The following is a 27,869-nucleotide window of genomic DNA, read 5'->3' on the forward strand; positions in this document are numbered from 1 at the left end:
CATGGGAGGGACTTCCTCCCAGTATAAAAGCCGACGTCGCGTAGATGATCTTCAGTCTAACACCTCTTCTTGGTCCCAGAAGCACCTCTCAGACGGTCATTACAGTAACTTGAGCTAGCTTAACTGTTCACAGAGCAAGCTAACAAATCGGTCGCCGAACGCTTCTCAATAACTGTGCTCGACTGTTCTGAGTCTTTTTCAATGCTGGTCTGTCGCCAAACAGCAGTGCTGCAACTGGTCACCAAACTAGCTGCAACCTTAACGGAGCTTAAGAAGTTGTGTAACTTGCACTCGTTCTCATCATGAACAGAGTCAAACCACCATCTATAACCTGCACATGTGGCAATCTCATAGCTGGGGCAGATACCCACTCTGTCTGCGCTCCGTGTCTGGGGCTGCAACATGCCCAGGACGCGTTGGCGTCACTGACGAGCTGCGAGCACTGTGCATGGCTCTCCCTTAAGTCTCGTCGGCGCAGGCTAGCACGCCCAACTAGCCTGTCAGAGGTTGATCCTATGATGGGGCTAGCCAATCCCCCGCCACCAGAGCTTCCTGGTACCGATGAGAGAGAGCCCACTTTGGCTGGAGCCAGTTGGGGTGATCAGCTCGACGCTGTCGCGCCACTGACTGACCCAGAGGAAGACGAGGCCGCACTTCCAGGTTTCAGCACTCTTGCTAACGCTGAATCCGAATCTGAAGTGGAGTCCATCAGTCTCGGGTCTGACGACGACGAGCTGAACTGCGGGCCTTATGCCATCCAGTCGGTTGCAAAGCCCTCGGTGACGGATGACACCAGTCGCTGTGGTTCCCCCAACCCGACTGCAACGGACCTGCATGATGTCTGCAGAAGGGCAGCAAAGAAGCTGGGCATCGAGTGGCCGGAAACCCTCACCGAAACTACCACATCTCGATATGAGGGGAAGCGGCTTCCGAGAGCCAAATCTTCCAGCAGACAGCTGTTGCCGGTCTTTCCCGAGTGCCTTGAGGAAGCAACCCGGTCCTGGAGCAATCCTCTCACCGCCAAGAACCCCGCCCTGGGAGGGTCGGCGCTGGACTGGACGGGCATGGAGGCCGGCGGTTTTTCACATCTGCCTCCCGTAGAGCTTCTGCTGGCATCTCACCTGCACCCATCGCAGAAGTCAGCCATGACAGCGGCAGGACCCACCCTTCCCTTCAAAGATGATTCTTTTCAGTCCGCTCTGAATAAGAAAAGCTACAAGGCAGTGGCTGCATCTGTTAAAGCCTTAAACGCTTCATCTCTTCTCCTCGCTTACCAAGCGGAATTACAGGAGCAGATGACTGGCACACCGATGGCCGATTTGTGGGACGAGTTGTGCGTATTGACAGACCTATGCCTGCATCTCCACAGAAGCGCTGTCCAAGCATCCGGGAGAGCCATGGCCCTGATGGTCACTCAGGAGTGAGCTAGATGGCTGAACCTGTCTAGCCTGTCTCAAAGAGAGAAGAACCAGCTCCTCGACACCCCCGTGGACCCGAAGAGCTTATTCGGCCCAACTGTGGCAGCCATGCAAAAACGCTGTGAGGAAAAAAAGAGGGAAGGTAAAGCGCTAAAGCTGTGTCTGCCCAGGAAAGCGCAGCCTCCTCCCCCTCCAGCACAGGCTTTTTCCACTGTGAAGGTGTACCTGGCTGCTATTTCAGCCTGTCAGGTTAGCTTTGGTGACAAAACAGTGGGGCAGCACCCCCTGGTGTGTCAATTCATGAAAGGTGCACGACGGCTCCGCCCAGTGTCGAGGAGCCTCACTCCTTCATGGGATTTACCTATGGTACTCGATGCATTGTCACGTGCACCTTTCGAACCGTTGCAGCAGGTTGAGCTCAAAGTGCTTTCCTTTAAAACGGCCTTATTGATTGCTCTGGTTTCTGCTAAGCGTGTGAGTGACATTCAAGCGCTCTCAGTTAACCCGTCCTGCATGCAGTTTCTGGGTGAGTCAAGGGTTTTACTGAAACCTAATCCTGCCTTTATACCTAAGGTTGCTACGGCTCCGCCATGCCGTGCCCTTAAATTAATGGCTTTCTACCCACCACCATTCTCCTCTCAGGAGCATGAACGACTGCATACGCTCTGCCCAGTACGAGCTCTGCGGTTATATGTGAAATAAACAGCAGATTTTCGTAAATCAGAGCAGCTGTTTGTGTCATGGGCTTCACCACATAAAGGAAAGCCTCTCACAAAGCAACGTCTTTCGCATTGGGTAGTGGGGGCTATTATTATGGCTTATGAGAGCAGAGGCCTTGCACCCCCTGCAGGTCTGCGGGCTCATTCCACTCGTGGTGTGGCCTCATCATGGGCATTGTTCCAGGGTATACCTGTGGAGGAAATATGTGAGGCTGCCAACTGGGCGACCCTTCACACCTTCACTAGGTTTTATAAACTGGATGTCACCAGGACCACACTGGCTCACACGGTTCTGGGTGTGGGTTCCACATTGCCATGAATGCAAGATGCATCTGTTGGTCTTCGAGTGAGCTTATCTGGCAATACGGGAGCAGAAAGTGATAGTGAGATACCAAAACGAATGTTGAAAGAGAACTTTAGGTTAAGGATTTAACCCCGGTTCTCTGAAACATGAGTGAGGTATCTCACCAGATCACCCTCCTTGCAGGGAGCGAGGAAGAGGTGTGCTTATTAAACTGAAGATAACCTACGTGACGTCGGCTTTTATACTGGGAGGAAGTCCCTCCCATGGGAGCGGACGTCACTTCCGCCTGCCAGTCAAGACTGGCGTAATGTAATAGAGCTTCTGAGGGACAGGCGCTGGAGGCGTGTCCCATAGTGAGATACCTCACTCATGTTTCAGAGAACTGGGGTTAAATCCTTAACCTAACGTTTTTGGTCATGCACACCATTGTGCATGTATGCAAAAATGTCCAATGTCTTTCAGAGCACCTTCTACAACATGTGTCCCTTACATGGTTCATGGCAAACTGCATATAGGACATCTGAAGTCTTTCTAACAACAATGGCTTTTATCTTGCCACTCTTTCATAAAGAACAGATTTGTGGAGTACACGGGTAATAGCCTTCTCAACAGATTCTGCCACCAAAGCTTTCTATCTCTGCAGCTCCTGAAGAGTTACTCTGGCCCTTTTGGCTGCTTCTCTGATTAATGCTTTCCTTGTCCGGGTTCTGCCTTTGTCTTCGTAGATTTGCAGTTGTGCCATACTTCTACCATTGCCAGATGATGGCCTGAACAGAGCTCTTTGAGGTGTTTAGAGACAGGCATATTGTTTCCTAACCCTGCTTTAAACTTCTCCACAACGTTATTACTGAGTTGTCTGCTGTGTTCCTTGGTTTTCATGGTGCTGCTTGTTCACAAATGTTTTCTGACAAGCCTCTGAGGCCAACACAGAAAAGCTGTGTTTAAATTGAGATAAAAGGTTGCACCAGTGCAATCTGTTCACCAATTAGGTGACTTCTAAAGGCTGTTGGTTAAATTGGAGTTTATCTAGTGTGACCAGAGTAAAACTGGGAAAGTACAGTTGCACACCTTACTTGAAATCCAAATTCACTCCAAGTCTATTGCATTCACATTTCAATGTCCTTGATGTACCATACCATACAGACTTTATTTTCAAAAGCACTTTAAATTAACCACATTTCAAACAAGGTGCTGCACATAACTGCATACTAAAAACATACATTAAAAGAAAAAGTAAGGAAACAAATCAGGAAAAGGCGATATCATTGTAATCGTTATTGCTATCGCATATTCAGCAAAATTATCTGAACTACATGTTTCCTGATATTGTGCAGCCCTAGTAATAATACATTTGCATAGGAGTGTGCTTTGTACAATTAAACCACATCAGAATCATTGTTTTTTTGGCAATAAGTTCTCCTTTTTAAAATTGATTCTGCGTTTAAATAGAATATGTAACCATACAGTGAGAACATGGATCACAACCATGCAAACTGATCTTGGCAGAATAAGTACTTATATTTGTATTTTTTATGTTCTGAATAGTGTACTCATGTTGCCTCTGTCAGTATTATTGCTGTCTACATACTGTACTTTGGTGCTGTCTAGGCTTGTAAGCTGCAGTCTGTTTACATTACATGTCATGCTCTGCTTCCCTGACAGCTTATGCAAGTATCAGAAAAATCATATATCAGCAGTATATCTGTGCACCAGTGCACTTTAAAGAGATTCCTTGGGCTCTTATAACATTGGGGCACATCTGCTGTAACATTATTCTCTGGGTAATTTCTAATAAAATTGTACCACTACTTAAATTAGTGTTTTGTTTTTCCCTACCTTGTTTGGACATTATATTTTCTAGTTTGCAAAAATGATGATGCAGGGATGTTTTCCATCTGCTGAGCCAGGGAAGCAAATTAGTCTTTGGATTTCTTGGGATCTAAATCATGTTTCCTCATTACCATGCAAATGGACTTGTCTTCTGTCTAACGCATGCTGTGCTTTGCAAACACCCATCATCTGCTCCTATATTGTTTTTTGTGTGTTGGTGTGTGAAACAGATCCAGCGTGCACTGCTCAGGAACAACCAGACTCAGCAGTTCTCTCAGAAGCAGGCACTTAGGCTGCACCAGGGTCTCGTCACCAGCACCGCTGAACAGGTCTGTGTCTGCATATGCACTCAAGTGGAGAATAAATGTTACGGATGTGAATTAATAGTGATAATAGTTATATATACTTATGTATTTTAGGTGATGGAGCGTCTGTGTGTGAGGGTGCAGCAGCAGCTTTGTGTCCTGAAGGGCTGCGAGGATGGAGACGAGGTCCAGACGGCGAGACAAATCCTCAAAGAGGCCAGAAACTCCAGAGCTGTGAGTGAGCTCTGTCTGTGTGTGAGAGAAAGGCTTGGATATTGGCAAACTGTGCATACTGTCACAAAATGTGGATATTATTTCCACCAAATTTTGTTTTTGTCACACTTGCTTGACTGAAAAGCGGAAAGATTTTATCAACTTAAATATTGTATAACAATGCAATTTTTACATAAAAATTGGAACACTTTACATATTTGCAAAAAAGTTGGAGAACTGCAGTGATGAGTTAATGAGTGGATTTTACAATTTCCTAGAGTATAAAGAAAGCAGCAGTAGTTTTCAATCACTGAACCTTGTTTCAGCAGTTTTGAAAAACACTGTTTAGCATCTTTATTTACACTCCATAATAAACTCACACAAATAAACTCAGCACAAAAACCAACAAAATAAATAAACCAGCAAAGCTGCTGATAATTTGTGAATTTTGCACGTTTTATTGTAGAACTGCAATAAAATAGGTAAACAGTTGGATGGATGGATGTAGTGTTCAGTAGATGAGAAAGTGAAAAAGGCATGTGAAAAAAAGCCAAACAAGTACTAAATTTATTACAAAAAGTGTTGCTTAGGTTCTACCACAGATTTTTATGATAGGTTTATTTTATTTTTTTCTAATTGTGATACAGAAGAAAATACATACATGATTTTCAAATTTTCTTTACAAATAAACATTGTGATGTGCATTTGCATTCAACCCCTATCTCTAATACCCCTAAAACAGTATTATAAAGACTAGTAATTTATAGCACCAGATAAAAATCAAAATGTGTCAGAAGTCGCGTACTGTGTAGTGACACAGAGGCGTTTTCCGTTGAAACGTGTCAGGTATGTCCTTAGAGACAAAAAATAAAATTGTGTCTAATAACAAAAGAACCTAAAATTTATATTGCATACAGACACAATTAATTTTATTGGAATATGTGAAAATTGAGTTACAATAGTCTAAACAAGAGAAAATAAAAGCATGAATGACTATCTGAAGTTCCTGTTTTCACACCAGATTTCTAAGTTTGAAAATATTTCTCAGATGATGAAACAGACCAGAGGGGTCAGGGATAAAGATGTAGAGAAGTTTAAAGCAGGGTTAGGTTTTAAAATATTTTCAAGCTTTGGACATCTCACAGAGAAGTGTTTAATACAGTATCTGAAAACGGAAAGAGTATAATGGAACGGCAAATCCTATTTGGACATGGCAGGTAGAATCTGTTGAGAGGACATAGGGAGTCCTGTTAGCGGTTTAGCGTGGATGTGTAGGGACAGGGAAGCTGTTCAGAGATGATGTATCCTTTTCCATACGCAGTGACATCCAAGTAAATACATTGACGTTTGTGTTTTTAATGGGGCAAAATGGCAAAACGAATACTTTTGCATGGCACTGCTGTATTTTTAAATGTAAACAGATGAAAGGGAAGAATCAGTGAGTACTCCTGTAGCTTAATTATAAACGCAAATTTTTCCTGAACTACTTTATATACTGTTGGATGGACAGACATGCCCCAGGAAAAAGAAAGAATTCAACAAAATGAATTAACCAGCCACAAGAAATAACAGAGAAAGTTCTGTTTCCAGTCTTTGATGTTTTTTGGCAAAATATTGGTAAATTTAAATAAGTCATTAGGAGAAAATCTACCACAGGTTTCTGAATTAATAAAGTATATTTGAATTGAATTGAATTGAATTGAATTGAATTGAATTGAACATGCATATGACCGGCCTACATACTGCTTCTAAAAACTGACTGGAAATCACAAGTTTAAGACTCTTTAGATATAAAATATTTCCTCATGCAAAGTTTGAATTGCATCAAACTCAAAGGCTGCACATTAAAAATTCTAACTTTAAAGGTTTTCTCAAGAGCAGTGTTGAATAAATGCTCTCATTGTTGCATGCTGAAAGTATCAACCACTAGTTCAGTACATTCATACAGCATGCAGCATTTGGAATGGATCGGTCCCATAAAAAGTGAGTTATAATCAATGGCATTGATCGTGCTTCATTAGTCATGCACTATAACTTTGACATATTTAATGAAAAGTCTATAAGGGGTAATTGTGAAGAATTTATCTCGGCAAGCTGTAAAAAACCTCACCATAATGAGTCTTGAATAGTTAAATATTCAGTTAATTAGTTAGTTAAGTCATCAGGTCAGCAGTTACTGTGTAAGGACATCATTTTTAAAAGCTAAAACAGAAGGATGGTAATGCTGGTCTTTTTTTTATTAGATGTAAATGAAATCAGCAGCAGCTACAAACAAAAATGACATTTATTAAAGGTCCCATGTATTCTTAAACTATGCTTGAAGTAGATGAAAGCAAATGAGTCAGCTCTAGGTTTGGTTAAATATTTATAACCCAAATATCAATGCACCGATCCATAGCGCCATTGTAGGGTAGAATAAAGAACGTGGAGTGGGTTCTGAGTGCATCAAGTACTGAACATTACTGAGTAGCATGTACTGATGACAAATGGTGTACATTATTAGAAAACCAGACCAGCTCCTAAGACTCACAGTTTGGTTTGTTTTGAATCCACCAACAACAAAAAGATAAAGATTTCATAAATGTTTCCTAATTAGGTTCATAGCTATGTGGGTGTTCACAAAATGACATTTAAAACTGGATACAAATACTTGATAGTATTATTAATACTGCAGAAATAGCCCTAAAGCTTAAAGGTTTCAAAAACCAAAAATACCAGAGATATATAATCAATAACAACATGACTTAAGTAGTTCAAAACAAGTAATATGAAACTCAGCAGCTACTAATTTAAAGGAAAAAAAAAAGCAATTTTCCTGTATAGCAAAACAGGAGCTTAAATGAGCAGCCCTGATGCATTTCTCTGTCTTTCGTAATTTTGTATCTTATATGCTTTGATCAGATAGAGCTGATAGGGTAAGCCCTGGCTAGTTTCTGGTTGGCTGTTTCAGCACCAGTCTGGTTCTTAAAAAATTTTTACTTTTTTAACATCTTTAACTGAAATGTCCAGGGTGGAATGATTATTGGAAACATCTACAATTTTTTTGGTTCAATAGATCAAATTGTGTGCAAAAGTTTGTCATAAATTTTTACTCCTCCACATTAACACAAATTAATACACACTGGCACAAATGTAAGTAACTGGGAATTCTAGAAGTTTAATGTTGGCCTTCTGTAATCTATTCCAACACCGGTTTTAATGTTTTTGAAATTATTGTCCCTTTAGGACACATAGCTGTGCCCAGGTATCAGTCATTTATCTCAAACTGCTACCCACAGATAAAGAAAGGTGTTAGAATTAGATTAGATCATCAACTATTTGTGTTTGAAGATGTCATGGTAAGACTTTCAGACTAAGAAAACTGTACAAATGGACAAGCATGGCGGTGGAAGTATCATGCTGGCATGAAGTTGGTTGTATCATTCCACCCTGAAAAAAAGAACTGTTTGTCTTTAAAGCCCAAAATGAATAAAACATGACCAGCAAGTGTAAACTTCTCCCCAGCACAATAAATCATTCACCAAAGAAACCCAAGTTTTATCTCTAAACAGAATCTTTGTCAATACTTTCTTCTTTGTATAATGCTATTTGACAAAACATTAGTATCATATTTTAAAAAAAACAAACAAAGTGCTTTGCAAATTTTAGCAAAAATGTTGACTTGTTCTGTTTTCATGGGTAGGATATCTGAAAAATGAAACTTATAGTGTAAAGAAAAATTCTGATAAATTACGTGTAATTCTAAATGGGCCTCTGCTTTAATAAAAAATCATCCCTTCTTTTTGAATAGTTAGACTTAATTTAATGAACTGTTTGTGTCTGAATCAGCTGTACCCGTCCCTGTGTGAGCTGGCCCATGTCCTGTCAGTGGACGGCCCCGTCAAGCAGCGTCTGGACACACTGGCTGGAGAGCTGGCCAAAGCCGCAGACAAAGAGCTGCAGGTAAATCTGGGGTTGCCATGACAGCTTGTTTTGCAGGACCATTATTTTCCTTTATGCATTTGTGATATAAATAGAAGTAAACTGGTTGCATTTAAATTGGCTATTAATGCTGCGTGCAGTGAAGGTGTGCTGACTTCAAAAGAATTGTGGCATTCAAATTCACAGGAAAGAAACAGTCCGAAATGAAAGTCATTGTAAAAGGAAAGAAACTGCTGATGCCTTGAGGACAATTTGAAATATTCTGGGCCATATTAGCCCAGTTTAATAATTTTCCATACTGATAGATTTCAAAGCTGGAATTTGTTCAGGTTTTTATGTCCAACAGATGAAGTAAACATGTGTATAAACAGACCATATGATTCATTAGCTTAATAACACAATGAACAGCTGCATGGCACAGACAGCCATGAATAATCTCAGATGAACTAACTTTTCATATACAGACTGAAATGCTTAATAAACAAACCTAATTAAATCTCTAATTCTTTACCGCCTCGTAACTTTGACATTTGTCCAGGTGGTGGTGGACTCCATGGTGTCTCTCTGTCGAGAGCTGTGCCCCATGTCCTGCTTGGCTGCAGAGAGACTCAGTCCGCCTCTCTCATCCATCTCTGAACAAGTTTCCATCCCTCGCTCAACCATCCGCAGTGCCCTGATGGAGAGAGCAGCTGAAGATATCAACCGAGCCCTGGAGTAAGAAACCCAGCAGGTTAAAAGCTTCCAATCAGGAGAACTTCAGAGAATATTCCGATTGAACTGTCATGTCTTCATTTTTCTCTTTTTGTGAAGGGAGGTAAAGCTCTCTGTGGTCTCCTATTTGACAAACTCGATTGTGGACCAGATCCTACAAGAGCTCTACACCACTCATAAAACCCTGGTACTGGTAATATCCCTTTAATGCATGACTTCTTTTAGATAGTAGAAAACTGTTGTAGTACGGAATTTTTGTTTAATTTTACAAAGAACTAAATCATGCTGCTCAAATGTTAACCACCACAATATTTTTACAGTTATGGAGAAAAAATGGTTTCCACATTTGTTAAAAACAGGCTTTCGTATTTAGCTGGTTTGAGGTAAAAAAAAAGTGTGTTAACACAATGCCAGAAAGGTAAGACATCAGCAATGAAATCAGAAAAGCAGTAATTTTAAATATTAAAATTGATGGCCATACAATGAGAAAAAAAGACCGAATAAGGATTGATTGTTCCGAAGAGTTTCCCGTGAAAAGCCTCTTCTCTCTAAACAGAAGATGGCAACACAACTTCGTTTTGCAAAGTTTTATCTGAAAAAACCACGGGAGTTTAAGAACAAATAGGACAAAGTCCTTTGAACAGATGGGACCAAAGTAGAGATGTTTGCTTCTAATGCACAGCTGCATGTATGGGGAAAACCAAAATACAGAGCATATCAGTTGAAGCTCCCTATATGACTGCCAAGCATGAGGGCGGAGGGCACACGATTTGGGCCTGTTTAGCAGCCACAGGGAACTTGAGCAGTTTGCAGTCATCAAATTGACAATTACCTCAACACATTACCAACGTATTCTGGAGCCAAATGTGAAGCTATGTGTTTTATAGATCTTCATATTAATGTGAGTCCTCAACATGAGTGATCCAAAGCACAGATGCAACTCTACAAGTTTTTTTTTTTTTTTATGACCTGGAAAAAAGAATCAAGATGTTTAAACAGACTAGTCTTGTTCTGACTTTTTCTGTTGTGCCTCTCTTTGAGGAATAACATTTCTATAGGACTTCCATCCCAATAAAACATCAACTAAATGGGTCAAAAATTGAACTTTTATTGAAGAAGGTAAAAATTATGACTATTCTTCAGGACTCATATATATATATGTAACATAAAATGTGCAATCATGTACAATGTTTTTGAACAGTAACAATGAAGTTGCTTGTGTGCAAAGAAAAAACTATATTATGTCCTCATAATTTTGCTGCAGCAACATAAATGAGTGAAATCAGCTCAGCTGTTGCCCCTAGCATTTTATGCTAACATATTTCATCTTGAAAATTGGGCAAAAATTGTTTCAGTTTTATTAAACCTTGAGATAGACTGTAAATAACTCCTTGTTATAATTTTGACAACAACCTGCATCCTAGATGCAATGCTGATACTGCATTGTGTCAAGTTGCTAGCTATTAGCTAATTGTCACCTAATTCTGGCTGTTATTTCACATGCTTTTATTTTTTTTTAACCAAAAAAGGTTTCCCTTCCAATTGTGACAAATCTCTCCTTTCAATAATAATTAACTCTGTAGCGCATTGCTTTTGAATGGTATTACATTTTCCACAGCCACCATGCATAATGATTCGCACGAACTGAATTCTACAAGACTTTGACGTTTAACCTCAAAGCTCAAATTCATCAACCTCTACAAAACATAGTGCAAACTATTTTCACCAAATGTTGAACTGTTACTGTACTGTTATATGAGTTAAGAACGTAATTCAAGAGATTTGGATTGCCATTATGTTCTGCCCTTATGACATCAGAGGGTCATCCTGATTTCAATTTAAACAAAGTCAAAACTAAGTTTCGCTAATGTTAAAATGGAAAGAATAAAAATTGGTTTTAAGATGAGATATATGACCTCAGATGTTTTTCCTGATATCCTACTGTGACATCTAATGTACATCCTCACAAATTCACACAGACCTCACTGTGAGAATAGATGTTCATCCTGATTTCACATTTTGACCCCAGAAGTTTATCCTGATTTCATATTATGACCTCAGATGGTCAGTCTCTTCTCAGTTTATAAGGTTGCCATCCTCTTCTCCCACATGACCTGAGATGGTCATTGTGAACACTTATTGTTACACCCGATGCCCATATTGTTTTGACTTTATGACATCAGATTGCCATCATTGTCTGCCCTTGTGTGGCATCAGATGATCATCATTTTTCTTATCTTATGACATCAGATGATCATCCTGATCTCTTATTGTTAAATCAGATATCCATCCTGTCCTTGCCTTATAACATTAGATGCCCTGATGTCACTTTATGACATCAGTTTCCCATCCTTCTCTCCCCATATGATCCCAGATGGTCATCCTGGTCTTACCTTATGACATCACATGTTCATGCTGACCTCATTGTGTGAGAACGGATTTCCACCTTTCGAGTTCAGATGTTTATCTCGATCTCCCATGAAGACACTTGATGGTTTTCCTGATTTCAAATAATGACCTTAAGACAATCTCACAATCATCCAGCAGATGTTCATCATTTTCTTTCCTAATGAACCCAGATTTTCACCCTGTTCTGACCTCATGACTGCTGTTATATCAGTTGTCACCAGGGGCGGACTGGTACAATAATCCAGGCCAGGAATTTAATACCATCCCAGCAGGCCACCACCAGCGAAATAAGGCAAACCACCAAGACTGAGTTAAATTGAGCACACTTTTTATGCACCATGTCTGCACACGTCATCAACTGAATACCTACAGAATAAATGTCATCTTGATTTCTTGTTACATGTTCATCCTGATTTCATTTTATGACCCCAGAAGTTCATCCAAATCTCATATTATGACCTCAGATGGTCTTCTTCTTCTCAGTTTATGACACTTATTGTTAAACCAGATGTCTATATTGTTTTTCACTTTATGACATTAGATTGCCATTATTGTCTGTCCCTGTCACCTTATAACACCTTATAACATTAGATGTCCATCCTGTTATCATTTGATGACATCAGATTGCCATCATATTCTGTCCTTGTGACATCAGATGATGACATTTATGACATTAGATGGTCGTCCTGTTACTGTTACATCAGATATTCATTCTGATTTCATCTTATGATCTCAAATTTTCATCTCAATCTTGCATTGTCAGACCAGATCTTCATTCTGTTTTCACTTTATGACCTGAGTCACTTTACAGAAGCTGTGTGAAAAAAAATTGTATACTCATATATTCTAAGTCGGACCAATTTATCATTTTCTCATGACTTTTGACGTTAGCTACAAGTTAAAAAATATCTAGAATAAAATATTGTCCATCCTGTTCTCACATTATAACAATAGATGTCCATCCTGTTTTCGCTTTGTGACTGCAGATTTCCATCATGTTTTGCCCTATGACATCAGATGATCATCCTAATTTCACCTTATCAGCCCAGATCTGACCTCAGATGATTGTGCTGTTCTTGCCTTATGACAATAGATTGGCTTCCTTTTTTCCCCTTATGACTACAGATGGTACCAATTTTATTTATAAAGCACTTTAAAACAACAACAGTTGAAACAAAGTGCTGCACAAAACTACAAACTATAAACATACATTAGTGATAAGGCATATAAAAATATAGCATACAAAATAAAAGATCAAGATCAAACACAAAAAAAAAAAAACTAATTAAAGCAAACAATTTCAACACTATCACTAATGTTGAAAGCCAAACAATAAAAGTGAGGGTAGAGATAGATTTTATGACCCCAGGTGTTGTTCCTGATATCCTACTGTTACATCAGTTGTCACCTTATGACATCACACGTTTATGCGGACTTCACCTTTAGAATAGACATTGATCTTGATTTCACTTTTTTGAACTTATATGTTCATCCTGATCTGACATGATGTTACCAGTTTGATTTCTAATGTTACATTTACTGAACAGATATCAATCCTGTTCTTACATTATAACATTAGATTATCTTCCTATTCTGTCCGTGTCCTCAGGTGGTCGTCCAGATCTCACACTGTCAGATCAGATGTGCTGATTTTTCCCTATGACCCCAGTTCATCCTAATTTCATATTATGACCTCAGATGGTCAACTTCTTCCCAGGCTATGGCATAAGATTGCCATCTTTTTCTCCCACATGACCTAAAATTGTCAGATATTAATACTGTTATCATCCTGTTATCTGACATCAGTTGTCCATTCTCTTTCACTGTATGACATCAGACTGACATCATGGTCTGCCCTTGTGACATCAGACGTTGATCATTTTCTTAGCTTATGACATCAGATGGTTATCCTGGTCTCTTTTTGTTACATCAAATGTTAAATCTGATTCCATCTTATGTCATTTTTTCATTCCAATCTCACATTGTCAAAACACATGTTCATCCTGATTTCACCTTTCAAGCCTATAACTTCATCCTAATTTCGTGTTATGGCCTCTAATGGTCATCCTTTTCTCAGTTTATGACATTAGATTGCCATCCTGTTTTCCCTCCGGTGGTCACCCGGATCTCTTACTGTATCAGATGGTTATCCTGTTCTCTTTTTGTTACATCAGATGTTCATTTTGATTTAATCTTACTACCTCACATTTTCATTTATATCTTACATTGTCAGAACAGATGTTCATCCTGATTCACCTTATTGCCCCAGAATTTAATCCTATTCTCACTTCATGAACTCAGATTATTATCCTGCTTTCACGTTTTGACCTCAGAGGTTCATTCTGTTCTCACCTTATAAAAGGGGTTTCCTTTGATAGTTGTAGTTATGTCAAAGTGGCTCTGAATTTTGTGTTTACCCGCATCCAAAGATTTCCTTCGTTATAAAGAAAAACTTATGTTTTAAAACAACGTAGAAACCTAGTTTGAGCTAGTTTACTCCTGATTTGACCCTGCATGACCTAATCTCTTTATAATGTAATCCTTGAAATAAGCACAGCTGAAAAGCAGACCATGGTAGACTTCTAGTAACAGCATTGCCTTCCCAGCTCTGCTTTACATTCCATTCACTGTCTCCACTGTTATGTCTCATTTTCCTCTCTGTGTTTTGCTGCAATGCCAGCCTGTCCTCTATCATCCCTTGCTCTGCTTTGATGATCAAGAAATTGAGTTTAATTCAAATTTGTCTCTGGCTTTCCAAATTCGTATACCAAACCACTCTTTACTCTGTGTGTGAACCTCATAGATGGAGGGACAGACTCACCTCTCCTAGGACACTGCATATAAGGATAATATTTTGACTGATGTGAATATTAATGCTGTGCTGAATGTGGTTAATGTGTGTGTGTTGCGTCAGCTGCGACAGGTCTCTCAGGTGAAGCGCTGGGATGATGTTGGGACGGGCAGACGATCTGTCAGACATTCAAGACTTGTTGAATCTCTGGAATTTCCTGATGAGGAATTTGGAGTGAACCTGGGAATAGTAAGTGTCGCTAAACGTGATGACATGTAAGGGATGAGATCCTTTGGAGTAATATTGATCAGGACTTTAACATAGATTCCACTACAATACAGCTTTTCCCACTGTAGTTAAAATCGATCATTTTCCGATACAAAGCGAATAAATAGTGCCTTGCAAATGTATTCATACCCCTCAACATTTTGTCACACTACAAATAAAAACAATATATTTTATTGGGATTTATATCCATAAAGTGTGGAGTGCATTTGTATTCACACATCTTCTTGCAAGCTGTGACCAACTTCGGTGTTACTGGGGAAGAAAAGCTTGCCGACATCATGATGCTGCCACCACCATGTTTTGCAGTGGGGATATTGTGTTTTTTCCACCGCAGCTAGTGGTTTGCAAGCAGGCCAAAAAGTTCTGTTTTGTTGTCATCTTACCATAGCACCTTCTGGCATGTTTGCTGTCTACCCTACACAGCTATTGGCAAACTGCAATTATTTCTTACTTTGTGTTGGCTTGTCCCATACAATCCCAATACAATATATCAAATAGTTTTTTTGTCACAAAATGGGAAAAACAAATATAAATCTTTTGGCATTACACTGTTTAAAAACATTATTTTCTGTCCATGATTTCTTTTTTTCCCCTGTTAAAAGGATACCATGGCAATCAAAAAGCGGAGCTCCAGAACTAGAAGAATTCGCCCTGTCTCCACCAGAATGAGTGAGTCTTCTGCCTCAATTTCAACTTGTTTTTGACATCAAATCTAACTGTGATCAAAGAAGACTGAAGCAGAAGCAGATTAACACGTGATTAATGTGCTGCAGGTCAAATGTGATATGTTTAAGTGATCTTTGTCCCAATTAACTCCTCAGGTTTAGGTGATGAGCCCAGTCCCTCTCCCACCCCGTCTGCTCCTTCCCACTCTGCTTCTCTCACTCACTCGGCGTCTTGGGAATGCCTCTCCACTCTACCAACCAACGGCTCACCTTTACGTCATGTGACCCATGTCAGGCCACGCCCTCCGCGACGACACAGAGCCGGACACATTCCTCCTGAATCTGTGAGTAGACCCTCTGACTTGATGTGCATACATACAGTCCGTTGCAAGAGTAATCATACCCCTTAAGCCTTTCCAAATGTTGTCGTTACCACCACGAACTGAAGGTGTTGTATTGGGATTTTATCTGACAGACTAACACAAAGTGGGGCATAATTGTTAACTTGAAGGAAAAAGTTCAATGGTTTCTAAAACGTTATTCAACAAAAAAATATAAAGTGCTGAGAAAGGGTGCAGAATTCAATTAACTAAATATAGTTTATGTATGAATAATGTAATCCTAGTGTAAGTAGAGCTGTTCTGTGAAGGCCTCAGACGTTTGTTTGAGAACATTAGTGAACCAGCATCATGAAGACTAAGGAACATATCAGACAGGTCAGGGATAAAGTTAGGGAGAATTATTAATTTGCCAAGCTTTGAACATCTCACAGAGCTCTGTTCAATCCATCATCTTAGATTTGCAGCTGAGGTGGGTGAATCAGTGCCATAAATTTTAGCATTATGTTGTTGGGATGCTTTTCTGCAGCAGGGACAGTGGAGCTGGTTCAGGGTCGAGGGGAAGATGACTGGAGCTAAATGCAGGGCAATCCTGGAAGAAAACCTTGTATAGGCTACAGAAGAATAGAAAAACTGGGGTTGAGGTTTACCTCCCAGGAGAATCCTAAGCATACAGCCGATGCTACAATGAGATGGTTTAGATCAAGGCATGTTTATGTTTTAAGCCACAAAGTTCAGACCTAAATCTAATTATAAATCTGTGGCACGACGTGAACGTTAAAGTTTATAAATGTTCTCCATCTAGTCTGGCTATGCTTGAGAAATTTTACAACAATGTGCTGAACAGTTGCCTCCTGCAGCTCAGTTTGCTCCTTTTAAACCCTGTTTTTTAGGAGTATTTTGGTTGAAAAAGTTATAGTTGAGTTTTCCTAAGCTTTGATGGACATTTCTCTCTGGTGCATATTAACTCATACCGCAGCATAAAGGGGACCGAGGTTCGATTATAAAACCAACATATGTAATCATAAGGGACTTGTTTTTCCTTCTCTCTATTTCTGTGTGAACTTTTGTTATTCATCTTGTGTTTGTTGCCAGAGGCACATTCCAAAAATAAGCTCCTTTTAAAGTAGAAAGCTGCCACATTTGTCTCTGTGACTCAAATGTTAGTGGTGAACTGTCTTCTCCCAAGGAACCGCAAGGCATCAACAAACTGAGCAGTTTGTTTGTTTAGTATTTTTCAAAGTTCATTTTTAAATCGGTGCAAATTTATCAAGGCAGTGTGTTAAAAGAGGTGTTTTCCAAACGGACTTCTGCTGGCGACATAGTTAGACTTGCCAGTCAGTCATTTGAAATGATCACACCTTTTGTCATGCTTTCAGCTTTTAGCAGACTTGGCAGACCGACCAATTGTTGTTCTGTTTCCTGTTTTTTTGTGTTTGTGTGTTCATGTATGTACAGCATTGTTCTGAGAATGGAGGAGTCAGTATGCTGGAGGATGGACTGCCAGATTTCTACAGCAAGAGAGTTCTACCTGACAGGTGGAGTCGCACATCAGTTTTGTTTTTTTTGTGCAGTTGTAACAAAGGTTCTGTCACCACAGACCTGTTAAAGAATTCATTCAATGGTCTGTGTTTCTTTTCTAGTACATCAGTTAGACCTGATATGTATATCATTATTTTGAACACTAAACAAAGTAAGAAATATAACTCATGAAGCAGCTAAGGGCAGAAGCTAACTCGATTTACTGTAGTCCTTTGCCTGTTTGACATCCTGATCTGCAGTACATACAGGTCCTTCTCAAAATATTAGCATATTGTGATAAAGTTCATTATTTTCCATAATGTCATGATGAAAATTTAACATTCATATATTTTAGATTCATTGCACACTAACTGAAATATTTCAGGTCTTTTATTGTCTTAATACGGATGATTTTGGCATACAGCTCATGAAAACCCAAAATTCCTATCTCACAAAATTAGCATATCATTAAAAGGGTCTCTAAACGAGCTATGAACCTAATCATCTGAATCAACGAGTTAACTCTAAACACCTGCAAAAGATTCCTGAGGCCTTTAAAACTCCCAGCCTGGTTCATCACTCAAAACCCCAATCATGGGTAAGACTGCCGACCTGACTGCTGTCCAGAAGGCCACTATTGACATCCTCAAGCAAGAGGGTAAGACACAGAAAGACATTTCTGAACGAATAGGCTGTTCCCAGAGTGCTGTATCAAGGCACCTCAGTGGGAAGTCTGTGGGAAGGAAAAAGTGTGGCAGAAAACGCTGCACAATGAGAAGAGGTGACCGGACCCTGAGGAAGATTTTGGAGAAGGGCCAATTCCAGACCTTGGGGGACCTGCGGAAGCAGTGGACTGAGTCTGGAGTAGAAACATCCAGAGCCACCGTGCACAGGCGTGTGCAGGAAATGGGCTACAGGTGCCGCATTCCCCAGGTCAAGCCACTTTTGAACCAGAAACAGCGGCAGAAGCGCCTGACCTGGGCTACAGAGAAGCAGCACTGGACTGTTGCTCAGTGGTCCAAAGTACTTTTTTCGGATGAAAGCAAATTCTGCATGTCATTCGGAAATCAAGGTGCCAGAGTCTGGAGGAAGACTGGGGAGAAGGAAATGACAAAATGCCAGAAGTCCAGTGTCAAGTACCCACAGTCAGTGATGGTCTGGGGTGCCGTGTCAGCTGCTGGTGTTGGTCCACTGTGTTTTATCAAGGGCAGGGTCAATGCAGCTAGCTATCAGGAGATTGTGGAGAACTTCATGCTTCCATCTGCTGAAAAGCTTTTTGGAGATGAAGATTTCATTTTTCAGCACGACCTGGCACCTGCTCACAGTGCCAAAACCACTGGTAAATGGTTTACTGACCATGGTATCACTGTGCTCAATTGGCCTGCCAACTCTCCTGACCTGAACCCCATAGAGAATCTGTGGGATATTGTGAAGAGAACGTTGAGAGACTCAAGACCCAACACTCTGGATGAGCTAAAGGCCGCTATCGAAGCATCCTGGGCCTCCATAAGACCTCAGCAGTGCCACAGGCTGATTGCCTCCATGCCACGCCGCATTGAAGCAGTCATTTCTGCAAAAGGATTCCCGACCAAGTATTGAGTGCATAACTGTACATGATTATTTGAAGGTTGACGTTTTTTGTATTAAAAACACTTTTCTTTTGGTCGGATAAAATATGCTAATTTTGTGAGATAGGAATTTTGGGTTTTCATGAGCTGTATGCCAAAATCATCTGTATTAAGACAATAAAAGACTTGAAATATTTCAGTTAGTGTGCAATGAATCTAAAATATATGAATGTTAAATTTTCATCATGACATTATGGAAAATAATGAACTTTATCACAATATGCTAATATTTTGAGAAGGACCTGTACAGCCGAAACTAAGTATTTACATACTGTGTAGAAAAAGAGAGATAACCATTTGTTCTAACTGTTTCGCAATGAATAAGTCTAAACTTTCCTATTTTAGGTCAGTTAAGATTAGCAACTGGTGAGTGATGATTGGGTATAAAAGGAGCATCCCCAAAAGGCTTAGTCGTTCACAAGCAAGGATGGGGCGAGGTTCATCACTTTGTCAACAACTATGTGAGAAAATAGTCTAACAGTTTAAGAACAATGTTTCTTAATCTACAATTGTAATGAATTTAGGGATTTCATCAACTACAGTACATGATATCATTAAAAGATTCAGAGAATCTGGAGAAATCTCTGCAAGTAAGCCGCAAGGCTGAAAACCAACACTGAATGCCGGTGACCTTCGATCTTTCAGGAGGCACTGCATTGATAACCAACATCATTCTGTAACAGATATTCCCATGTGGGCTCAGGAACACTTCAGAAAGCCGTTGTCAGCTAACACAGTTCGTCGCTACATCTTCAAGTACAACTCGAAACTCTACCATGCAAAGCAAAAGCCATGTATCAACAACACCCAGAAAGCTCAGCTGAGATGGACTGAAGCAAAGTGGAAAAGTATGCTGTGGTCTGAAGAGTCCACATTTCAGATTTTCTTGTAAATCATGGATGTCATGTCTTCAGGGTCAAAGAGGAAAAGGACTATCTGGAATGTTATCAGCACAAAGTTCAAAAGCCAGGATCTGTGATGGTATGGGGGTGTGTTAGTGCACATGGCATGGGCAATTTGCCCATCGGTGAAGGCACCATTAATGCTGAAATGTACAGACAGGTTTTCAGCAACATCTGCTGTCATCCAAGCAATGTCTTTTTTAGGGACATCCTGCTTATTTCAGCAAGACAACACCAAGCCCCATTCTGCATGTATTACAACTGCATGGCCTCTTAGTAAAAGTGTGCAGGTACTAGACTGGCCTGCCAGCAGTCCAGACCTGTCTCCCATTAAAATGTGTGGCACATTATGCTTCACCAAGTACGACAACAGAGACCCTGGACTGTTGAGCAACTGAAGTTCTACATAAAGCCAGAATGGGAAAGAATTCCTCCTACAAAGCTTCAACAATTGGTGTCCTCAGTTCCCAAACATTATTGAGTGTTGTTAAAAGTAAAGGTGTAACAAACATGTCTCTGTCCCAGCTTTTTCAGAATGTCTTGCAAGCTTAAAATTCTAAATGAGTGAATATTTGCAAAAAACAATTATGTTTCAGATTGAGCATTAAATATAATGTTTTTGTAGTGTATTAAATTGCATATAGGTTAAACAGGATTTGCAAATCACTGTATTCTGTTTATTTTTTATGTTTTAACGTCCCAACTTAATTGGAAATGGGGTTATAACACATGAAGGCAGCAAAACAAACTCAGAAGCCTAAAGAAAATTACAGGCTTGATGTAGTTATTGCCATGAAGATATTCCAATACTTTCCATAATATTAATAATTTTAATAATTTTCTCTAAGTAAAAATGTGACTTAATAATTGTGATAACATGCCAGAGACATGACAGCTTAAGCTAAAGATACTAAACTGAACGTTTGTCTAGAAATATTACATTAGATCAAAGAGATGAGCAGCCAGGGTTCAAATCATTAAATTTGTGATTCCAGCCTGGGCTGCAGAATTTGTTGTTAATATACTTCAAGCATGACTTTCCAGCTAATGAATCAGACTATAATAACTACATCTATGTGAAGGTTATTGCTTTAGAAAAGAATCAAGAGATTGCTACTCAGTTTTACACCCAAGCTCTGCAGCGCATGTTATCATCTTGTAACATGGTCTGTTACAAGATGGTCTGTTTCTTAAGGAAGATTTAGTTCCCAAGTCAAAAGAAAAACAAAGATTAGAGTTTTCAGTTTATTTAGCTGGACACACAAATCCAGCTATGCACATGTTAAATAAGGAAAACAGCAAATCCTTGCTAACACCTTAGCTTCATGAATAGCACATTTTCTGGCATGTCTGAAGATAAAATCCAACCTTTAAGTAAATTTTTTTCAGAGAAAGAAAAGAAACAATCTTTAAGAAATATTTTTTCACAAACCACTAGCTCCACAAATATTGGTACCCCTGCTGCTAATACTTTGTACGTAAAACTGATGCTTAAGGACAGAACATAGTTGGGCGATCTGTGAGCAGACATTTGAGGTTTCATAGTCAAGCCTACCAATAACCTACATTTCTGGTGACAAATTCCTACATTTCCCACACTTTCTGCCATGGCATCATCAGACTGGGTGGCAGAGCTAATTTTCTCTGTAGCTTTGCAAAAACAAAAAGTAAAGAGGTAAAGGTATTACTACACCAGTTAGTGCGGTGCAGTGTGGCAGTGACGCTGCGAGTACTCCTGACTAGGTTTTATTTATTTGGAGGAATAATTACAGGATTTTATTCTCCATCTAATACATTTACATTTAGTATTGCACAGCGTGTTTGTACTATTAAAAATTACAGTTTGTTCTGTGGTGTGGTCCCTACTAAACACACAGTAGCTCTACATCATGTCACAAAATCCCAGTCTTGATCACTCTGTTTGCTAAATATAGACCTACTACTGAATCAGCATGATTAAGAGTCATTATTGATATATTTTTGCCATGTGATTCTGGTGACCATGCTGTTTTGGTTCTGCTTGACCTCACTGCCTCAAGTTTCAAAAGTTAGAAGGTAGGGAATTGCATTCCCCTTCTATGTTGATGATTGTCAGGTCTATCTGCTCTTAAAGCAGAAAGATAGCTTTTCAATCAAAGCACTATTGGATTTCTTGGGTTATTTGTTTTGTTTTCGATTTGTTCACTCTTTCATTGTTCTTATGCCATATTTACATATTTATTCTTTTAATGTATATTTATAGTTTATAATTATGCGGAGCACTTTGTATTTGTTGTGGCTGTTTTTAAAGCACTTTACAAATAAAGTTAGAACCAAGCTAGATAAAACATTTAAAGACCAAAATTATATTTTTTTCTGTAATGTTCTAAATTTACCATGATAAATCAAATTAAAATAAAAAAATATTCAGTCCTTTAACAAACCAAAAAATATATGTAAGCCTGCAACTTTTATTTAAGGATTTAGAAGAAAAATATCAGCAAAGTACGTCTAGCCATGTGTTCCCCAATCCTGGTCTTCCAGACTCATTTTCCTGCATGTTTTTCTGCTTCATTACAGATTATTTAAATGATTAAATTACTCCCTCAGCAGGTCATCAAGATTACTGTAGGCTGTTTAATTGTCCATCATTTTAATCAGAGACAGATTAGTGACACATCTAAAACATACAAGGCTGAGAACCTCCAGCAAAATAATGGCAGTGGCTTATAGATAACCTGCTCAGTCTGGTTTGTCCTGCTGCAATGATAAGTATTTGGCAAATGCTGTGACGTGCAAGAATCGGGTCCTTATTTTTTCCACCAAAATAACCAACACAATATTCAGTATTTGTATTTCTTTTTATCCTAGTTAGCCTATCTAGGCTTTTAATGATCAATTACCCTTGTAAGAATTTAGATCATAGGCTCAGTCAGCTTCGTTAGTCCCTCACATTCATTTAAACAAAAACCTTCATGTCTGCTTCACCCACAAGACCTGGTCCAGTGATGGTACATTTGCATGCATCATAATCATTTTAAAAGCCTCTCGTTCAAAATCTGTTTTTGAGATATTACGGTGTCAGTCACTTCAAATGTGTTGTTGATGTTACAGTTAAATTCAGTTCAAAATCTTGAAAACCCTGATATACTTTTTTTTAAAACATGTTTTTCAGGTTCTGTTTGTTATCCTGCTTTTCTGTCTGCATAATAGATAAAAACCATTGACTGGAGTTTTGAGATCACCAGAAATCTCAGTGGCTGGTTATAAATAGCATTGAACACTATGTATAGTGCCTTGCAAAGACCATCCTATATTTTGCCAAAGTAGTGTTAAGTTGTAAGGTGGAAATGAAAATATCCATGGTTTTTAAATTTCAAAACCATGGAAAAAGTCTTGCTGTAGATTTTAAGTTTTATTTAGGCCTAAACTTTAACTGGGCCATCCCATTTGCTGCTGGATGGTGAACCTTCACCAATGTTTCAAGTCTTCGCAGCATCCAACTGGTGTTCTTCCAGGACTGCCCTGTATTTAGTTCCACAGCATGATCTTCCACCACCATGTTTCACCATGGTGGCAGTGTGCAACTTTGAGTTTCTCTTAACTTAAAATCTTAAAAAAAAATTTAATAAAAGTTTCTGTTTATAATGTAACAACAGGGAAAATGTGTGAATGCTCTTGCAAGGCTCTGTACCTTTTTGAAATAGTATACGTCCTCTCACTGCTTTACAGTACAATTCCAGAAATGCACCATGTAACTTTAATCATCCAATCTTCTCCTATTTTCACACCTCTGCACTTTTTCTCCCTCTTCCTCTCCTTCAGTCAGCTGTCATCCCTTCACCAGGCCCAATCACTCAGGGGGAAGAAGAGGCGCAGTGTACTGTCGATTTTTTCCGGCTTTCGCAAGAACCGTAACTCCACCTTCTCCAATCAGGATTTGGAGTAAGTAAGCAGGGCAGGATCATCGGGGACGGGGAACCTAAGATACATTTAACTGCAGAGACCTGCAGAATGTGATGGCTGTTAAAGGAATCCACTAGCAGGCATTTGCAACGATTAAGATTCATAAATATTTTAGCGGAGGAAAGTATTTTCCTAGTCTTCAGCTGTTTTTGCTTAGAATTTTTGGCACTATGTACATTTAGGCTGGTCTTATTTAGCCTTGGTGTAGCATCTATTTTTAAATATTACAGTATGTTGCCAAATGTAGAAAGAACCTGCTAGCAAACGTTTTTTATATATATAATTATTTTATCTACGAATAGACACTAGTGCAGCACTCAATAGAAGCTTCTCTGAAACTATCTCCCTGAACAAAAGAGGAAAAGGTGACACTTGATGAAGGCTCCAGTTTGTTTTTCAGCTCACAGATCTGCTTAGAATACCAGTTATTGGCTCTGCTGGTTAACACTTCTATTGAGCAGAAAAACACATTACATGAAGTTTCAAACTAATCAGAGGAAGAATAAAGGAAGAGATTGCTCACTTGAAGACCAGCCCTTATTACTTTGTCTTTTCAAAAACAATTTTTTTAGTAGACAGGATGTATATTCCTGCTTATACTGGATCTTCTTTTTTAACAACTTTTTTCTTGCAACATTTCAATTCAATTTCAATATATTTACATAGCTCTAGTGCACAATTTGTCATCTCAAGGCACTTCCAATCAGACAGATTACAATTCAAGTACGTACATTCAAAATCCTAGTAATTGATCCTAGTAATCAAACAATGCAGTCAAGTTCAGTTTATTATTCAAATTAAAACGTTTTCTATCTAAGAAAGCCCAGCATATTGCATCAAGCTGTTGACTTCTAGCATTCACTCCTCCTGAAAGAGTATGTAGCCAAAGTGGACAGTTGCTTGCATTGTGACAGTGATTTTGCAGCAATCCCTCATACTGAGCATGCATGTGTAAACCCACATTTAACAGAAAAGAAAACCTCCAGCTGAATGAGGCACAGTGTGAGCGGCCATCTCCCATGACCAACTGGGAGTTTGAGAAGATACACAAAAACAAACAAAGCACTGTTCCAGGATTATTTTCTTTGTTAAAGAAAAGTAAAAAGTGAATGGCAGTAGTAGATCCTTTAGTGGCTTAATCTAGAAGAGAAACCCAAGTAAGCAGGTCTATAGGTTCAAAGAGAGGTTCAAAGAAAGCATCATAGAAAAAGCTAAGTCAATAGCTATGTCTAGGAGAGAGACAGGGTTAAACACTCAAAGACAGGGTCACGTGTATCATCTGTAGAAGAACATTAAGCTGTTGGCAGTAGTAGCTCAGCTGATGCTCCCTCCAGTGTTACAACTAAACAGAACGCCAGGTCAGATGTAGCTTCTATGAAGAGAAAAAACAGGGAACATGAAGTTAAAAGCTGAAATAACAGCAAATAATGCAAAAAAAGAGAGAATAATAGGACAATATAGCAGAGTGAGGAAAATTTGTCATTATGTCTCCAGCAGTCTAAAATATATAGCAGCAATATATATAGCAGCAGAACTACAGAGATAGCTCAGGATAACCTAAGCCACTCTAACTATAAGCTTTATCAAAAAGGAAAGCCTGGTCTTAAAAGTAGACAGGGTGTCTGCCTCATGGACTAAACAGTTCAAGTCAGACGTTTATATACACTCATTATTAGTATCAATGTCATATTAATTTTAGGCTTTTTTGACTTAGTAGAACATTTCTTTTTGGGGTTGTGGACTGATAAGTTAACATCATCAATGATTTTGAAAATGTTTAAAAACACAGAAGATCGGCCATAACGTGCCGTCCACGCTTATGCTTTTTAACCCCTTTTATTAGTAGCATTTTAAAGGTATGTGTTTGATTCTGATAAGCTATAAGCTTCTTTTGTTAGCTCCAACCGCTAACAGCTAAGAATACATGCTTGCCTGCTAAAGGTCATTTACCCAAAAAGGTTGTTAGTTTTCAATCCAGTAAAATAATATTTCCCTAAATATTATTTTACCAAACTTGAAAACTAAGTAAACACCATTAAGCCCATTTCTCCAGAAAGATTTGGTTTTTATTCAAAATAATATTTCTTTAAATATTATTTTATTAAATAAAGGCAGCTAATTAAACACCGTTGAGAATTGGTCATCCAGAAGGTTGGTTTTATTCAGCAAATCATTCTTAAAATATTATTTTATCCGATCTTGCATTTTGAGTGATTGTTTAAAGGTATACCAATTATTGCCTAAGTTAGTTCCAAAATTAACTTAAGTTCATTTCCAGATTCTTCAAGATAATCCTTGAGTCTCAAACATAAATAACATTGTATGGTAATGTTGCATCACTCATGGTACAACCTCAACATTTTTCTCGGGACTCTCAGGTTAACACTGAAGCCTCGCATGACAGTTCTTGTGTGCTTCTGTTTTTTCCAGGAGTGCTTCAGAGAACGTCTACTCCATGATTCAGCATCCTAAAGATACAGGGAGGCCAGAGAGTGCTGTTCCTGGAGCAAATGGGACCATGTCTTCACCTCGGCCAGCTCAGGGCGTACCTGTTCATGGGGTGAGAGCTGCCAGCCCCCCCTGTCCCATCCAAAGACAGGTACATTGTAATAGAACTTTCCTGGAAGCAAGCAGCACATTGGTTGCTTTTGATTAGTTGAGACCGAGCTGAGGAACCTTGAAAATTAATGTGTGTGCAGAGTTGTAAAAACCAAATTATTAATTATGCTATTATTATTATTAACTGCAGGTAGCAGCACTAAAAAGAATGACAAGCCATTTTTCATCATTCTGGTTCTCTCCACAGCTACACTGGCTGAAGTTTAAAGTTGCAGACACTTTTGATTTGTCACAGCTTTGAAAACTATTGCATGATTAAAGGAAGAATGAAGAAGAAAAATAAAACCTAAGCTTTAAAGTCTGCTTTATAATCAAGATGTCAGTTTATGAGCATCCTGCTTCCAGCTCTGGTAGTCCTGTGTGATGACACAGAGCATAGCTGCATGCTGTGCCCACCACCTGCTATTCTCAGCCTTTTTATGTGTTGGATCTGTGTAGCTGTTTGTGTGAAAAATAGACTTTAAGGCTTATTTTAAATCTCTGCTGCAAACTCTTACAGAGCCAATGGGGCTGCTCCAACTTTCAGTGCTGATTCATATTTCATCAGATTGGTGATTGACAAATCCTTTAAAATTAGATATTTGGAATGAGAATAGGTATTTTTTGTATTATTAACAAATCTTTCCAGGGCATCCACAAAATTATAGTTGCATGTGTCAGTCCTCTACGAATAATGCTGAGAAACATTTATCTGACTCTGACTAATTAGGATTCTATGAACAGCTTTCTCTCCTGCTGCAGTCCACAGATCTGGTCAGCATGGTGTACAGCTGTATTGGGGCAGAAATCGAGGACTCTGACAGCAGCAGCACCTGTGACTTCAAAGAGTTACAGCACAGCGCTGATGGATCAAACATCATCTCAGACACTCCGACAGATACTCGGAGTAACGGCCATGTGGTGTCCTCCAAACACCAGACGGACAGACAGATGGAGATGGCCAGGCAGGAGAGAATTGTCCCACTGACTGAGTTGCGGACCGAGGTGGGAGAGGACGTCCAGAGCAGCGCCATTGGCAGCGTGGCCCCCTGTGGGCCGAGGCCAGAGCCTCCTCCGCAGAGCACAAAACCCAGTCTGGCTGTGATGAGGCAGAGACACCTGCAGGACAGTTTAGGTACTGCAACTTCTACAGCAAATGAAGTTGAAACTGCCATCAGACACATAATCAAAGATAAACAGTGTTTTACAAAAGAGTTTATACCCCCTAAACATTTCCACACTATGACATGTTATAACCACAAACATCACTGTATTGTATTATGTGAAGTGAAAGTGGAAGCAAGAGGATAAATGATTTTCAATACTTTTTAAAAATAAAATGATAAAAATGTATTCATATTCA

General features: G+C 39.3%; 1 protein-coding gene across 5 annotated transcripts in view; it reads left to right on the plus strand.

Moving 5' to 3' along the window:
- The window catches only part of carmil3 (capping protein regulator and myosin 1 linker 3), a 150,951-nt gene that overhangs the window by 113,592 nt on the left and 9,490 nt on the right, over nucleotides 1–27,869 (plus strand). For 3 of the 5 annotated variants that reach the window (XM_047368545.1, XM_047368546.1, XM_047368544.1), the window contains exons 24-35: nucleotides 4,502–4,600; nucleotides 4,691–4,810; nucleotides 8,618–8,731; nucleotides 9,249–9,424; nucleotides 9,521–9,614; nucleotides 14,745–14,870; nucleotides 15,512–15,578; nucleotides 15,731–15,918; nucleotides 17,371–17,450; nucleotides 23,768–23,887; nucleotides 26,339–26,507; nucleotides 27,269–27,641. In XM_047368545.1, the coding sequence (XP_047224501.1) occupies nucleotides 4,502–4,600; nucleotides 4,691–4,810; nucleotides 8,618–8,731; nucleotides 9,249–9,424; nucleotides 9,521–9,614; nucleotides 14,745–14,870; nucleotides 15,512–15,578; nucleotides 15,731–15,918; nucleotides 17,371–17,450; nucleotides 23,768–23,887; nucleotides 26,339–26,507; nucleotides 27,269–27,641 (1,726 nt within the window). The remainder of the gene's footprint in view (nucleotides 1–4,501; nucleotides 4,601–4,690; nucleotides 4,811–8,617; nucleotides 8,732–9,248; nucleotides 9,425–9,520; nucleotides 9,615–14,744; nucleotides 14,871–15,511; nucleotides 15,579–15,730; nucleotides 15,919–17,370; nucleotides 17,451–23,767; nucleotides 23,888–26,338; nucleotides 26,508–27,268; nucleotides 27,642–27,869) is intronic. The other 2 variants (XM_047368548.1, XM_047368547.1) reach the window with 1 other exon arrangement.

Source organism: Girardinichthys multiradiatus, chromosome 6 (genome assembly GCF_021462225.1).
Source record: "Girardinichthys multiradiatus isolate DD_20200921_A chromosome 6, DD_fGirMul_XY1, whole genome shotgun sequence".
Classification (NCBI taxonomy): domain Eukaryota; kingdom Metazoa; phylum Chordata; class Actinopteri; order Cyprinodontiformes; family Goodeidae; genus Girardinichthys; species Girardinichthys multiradiatus.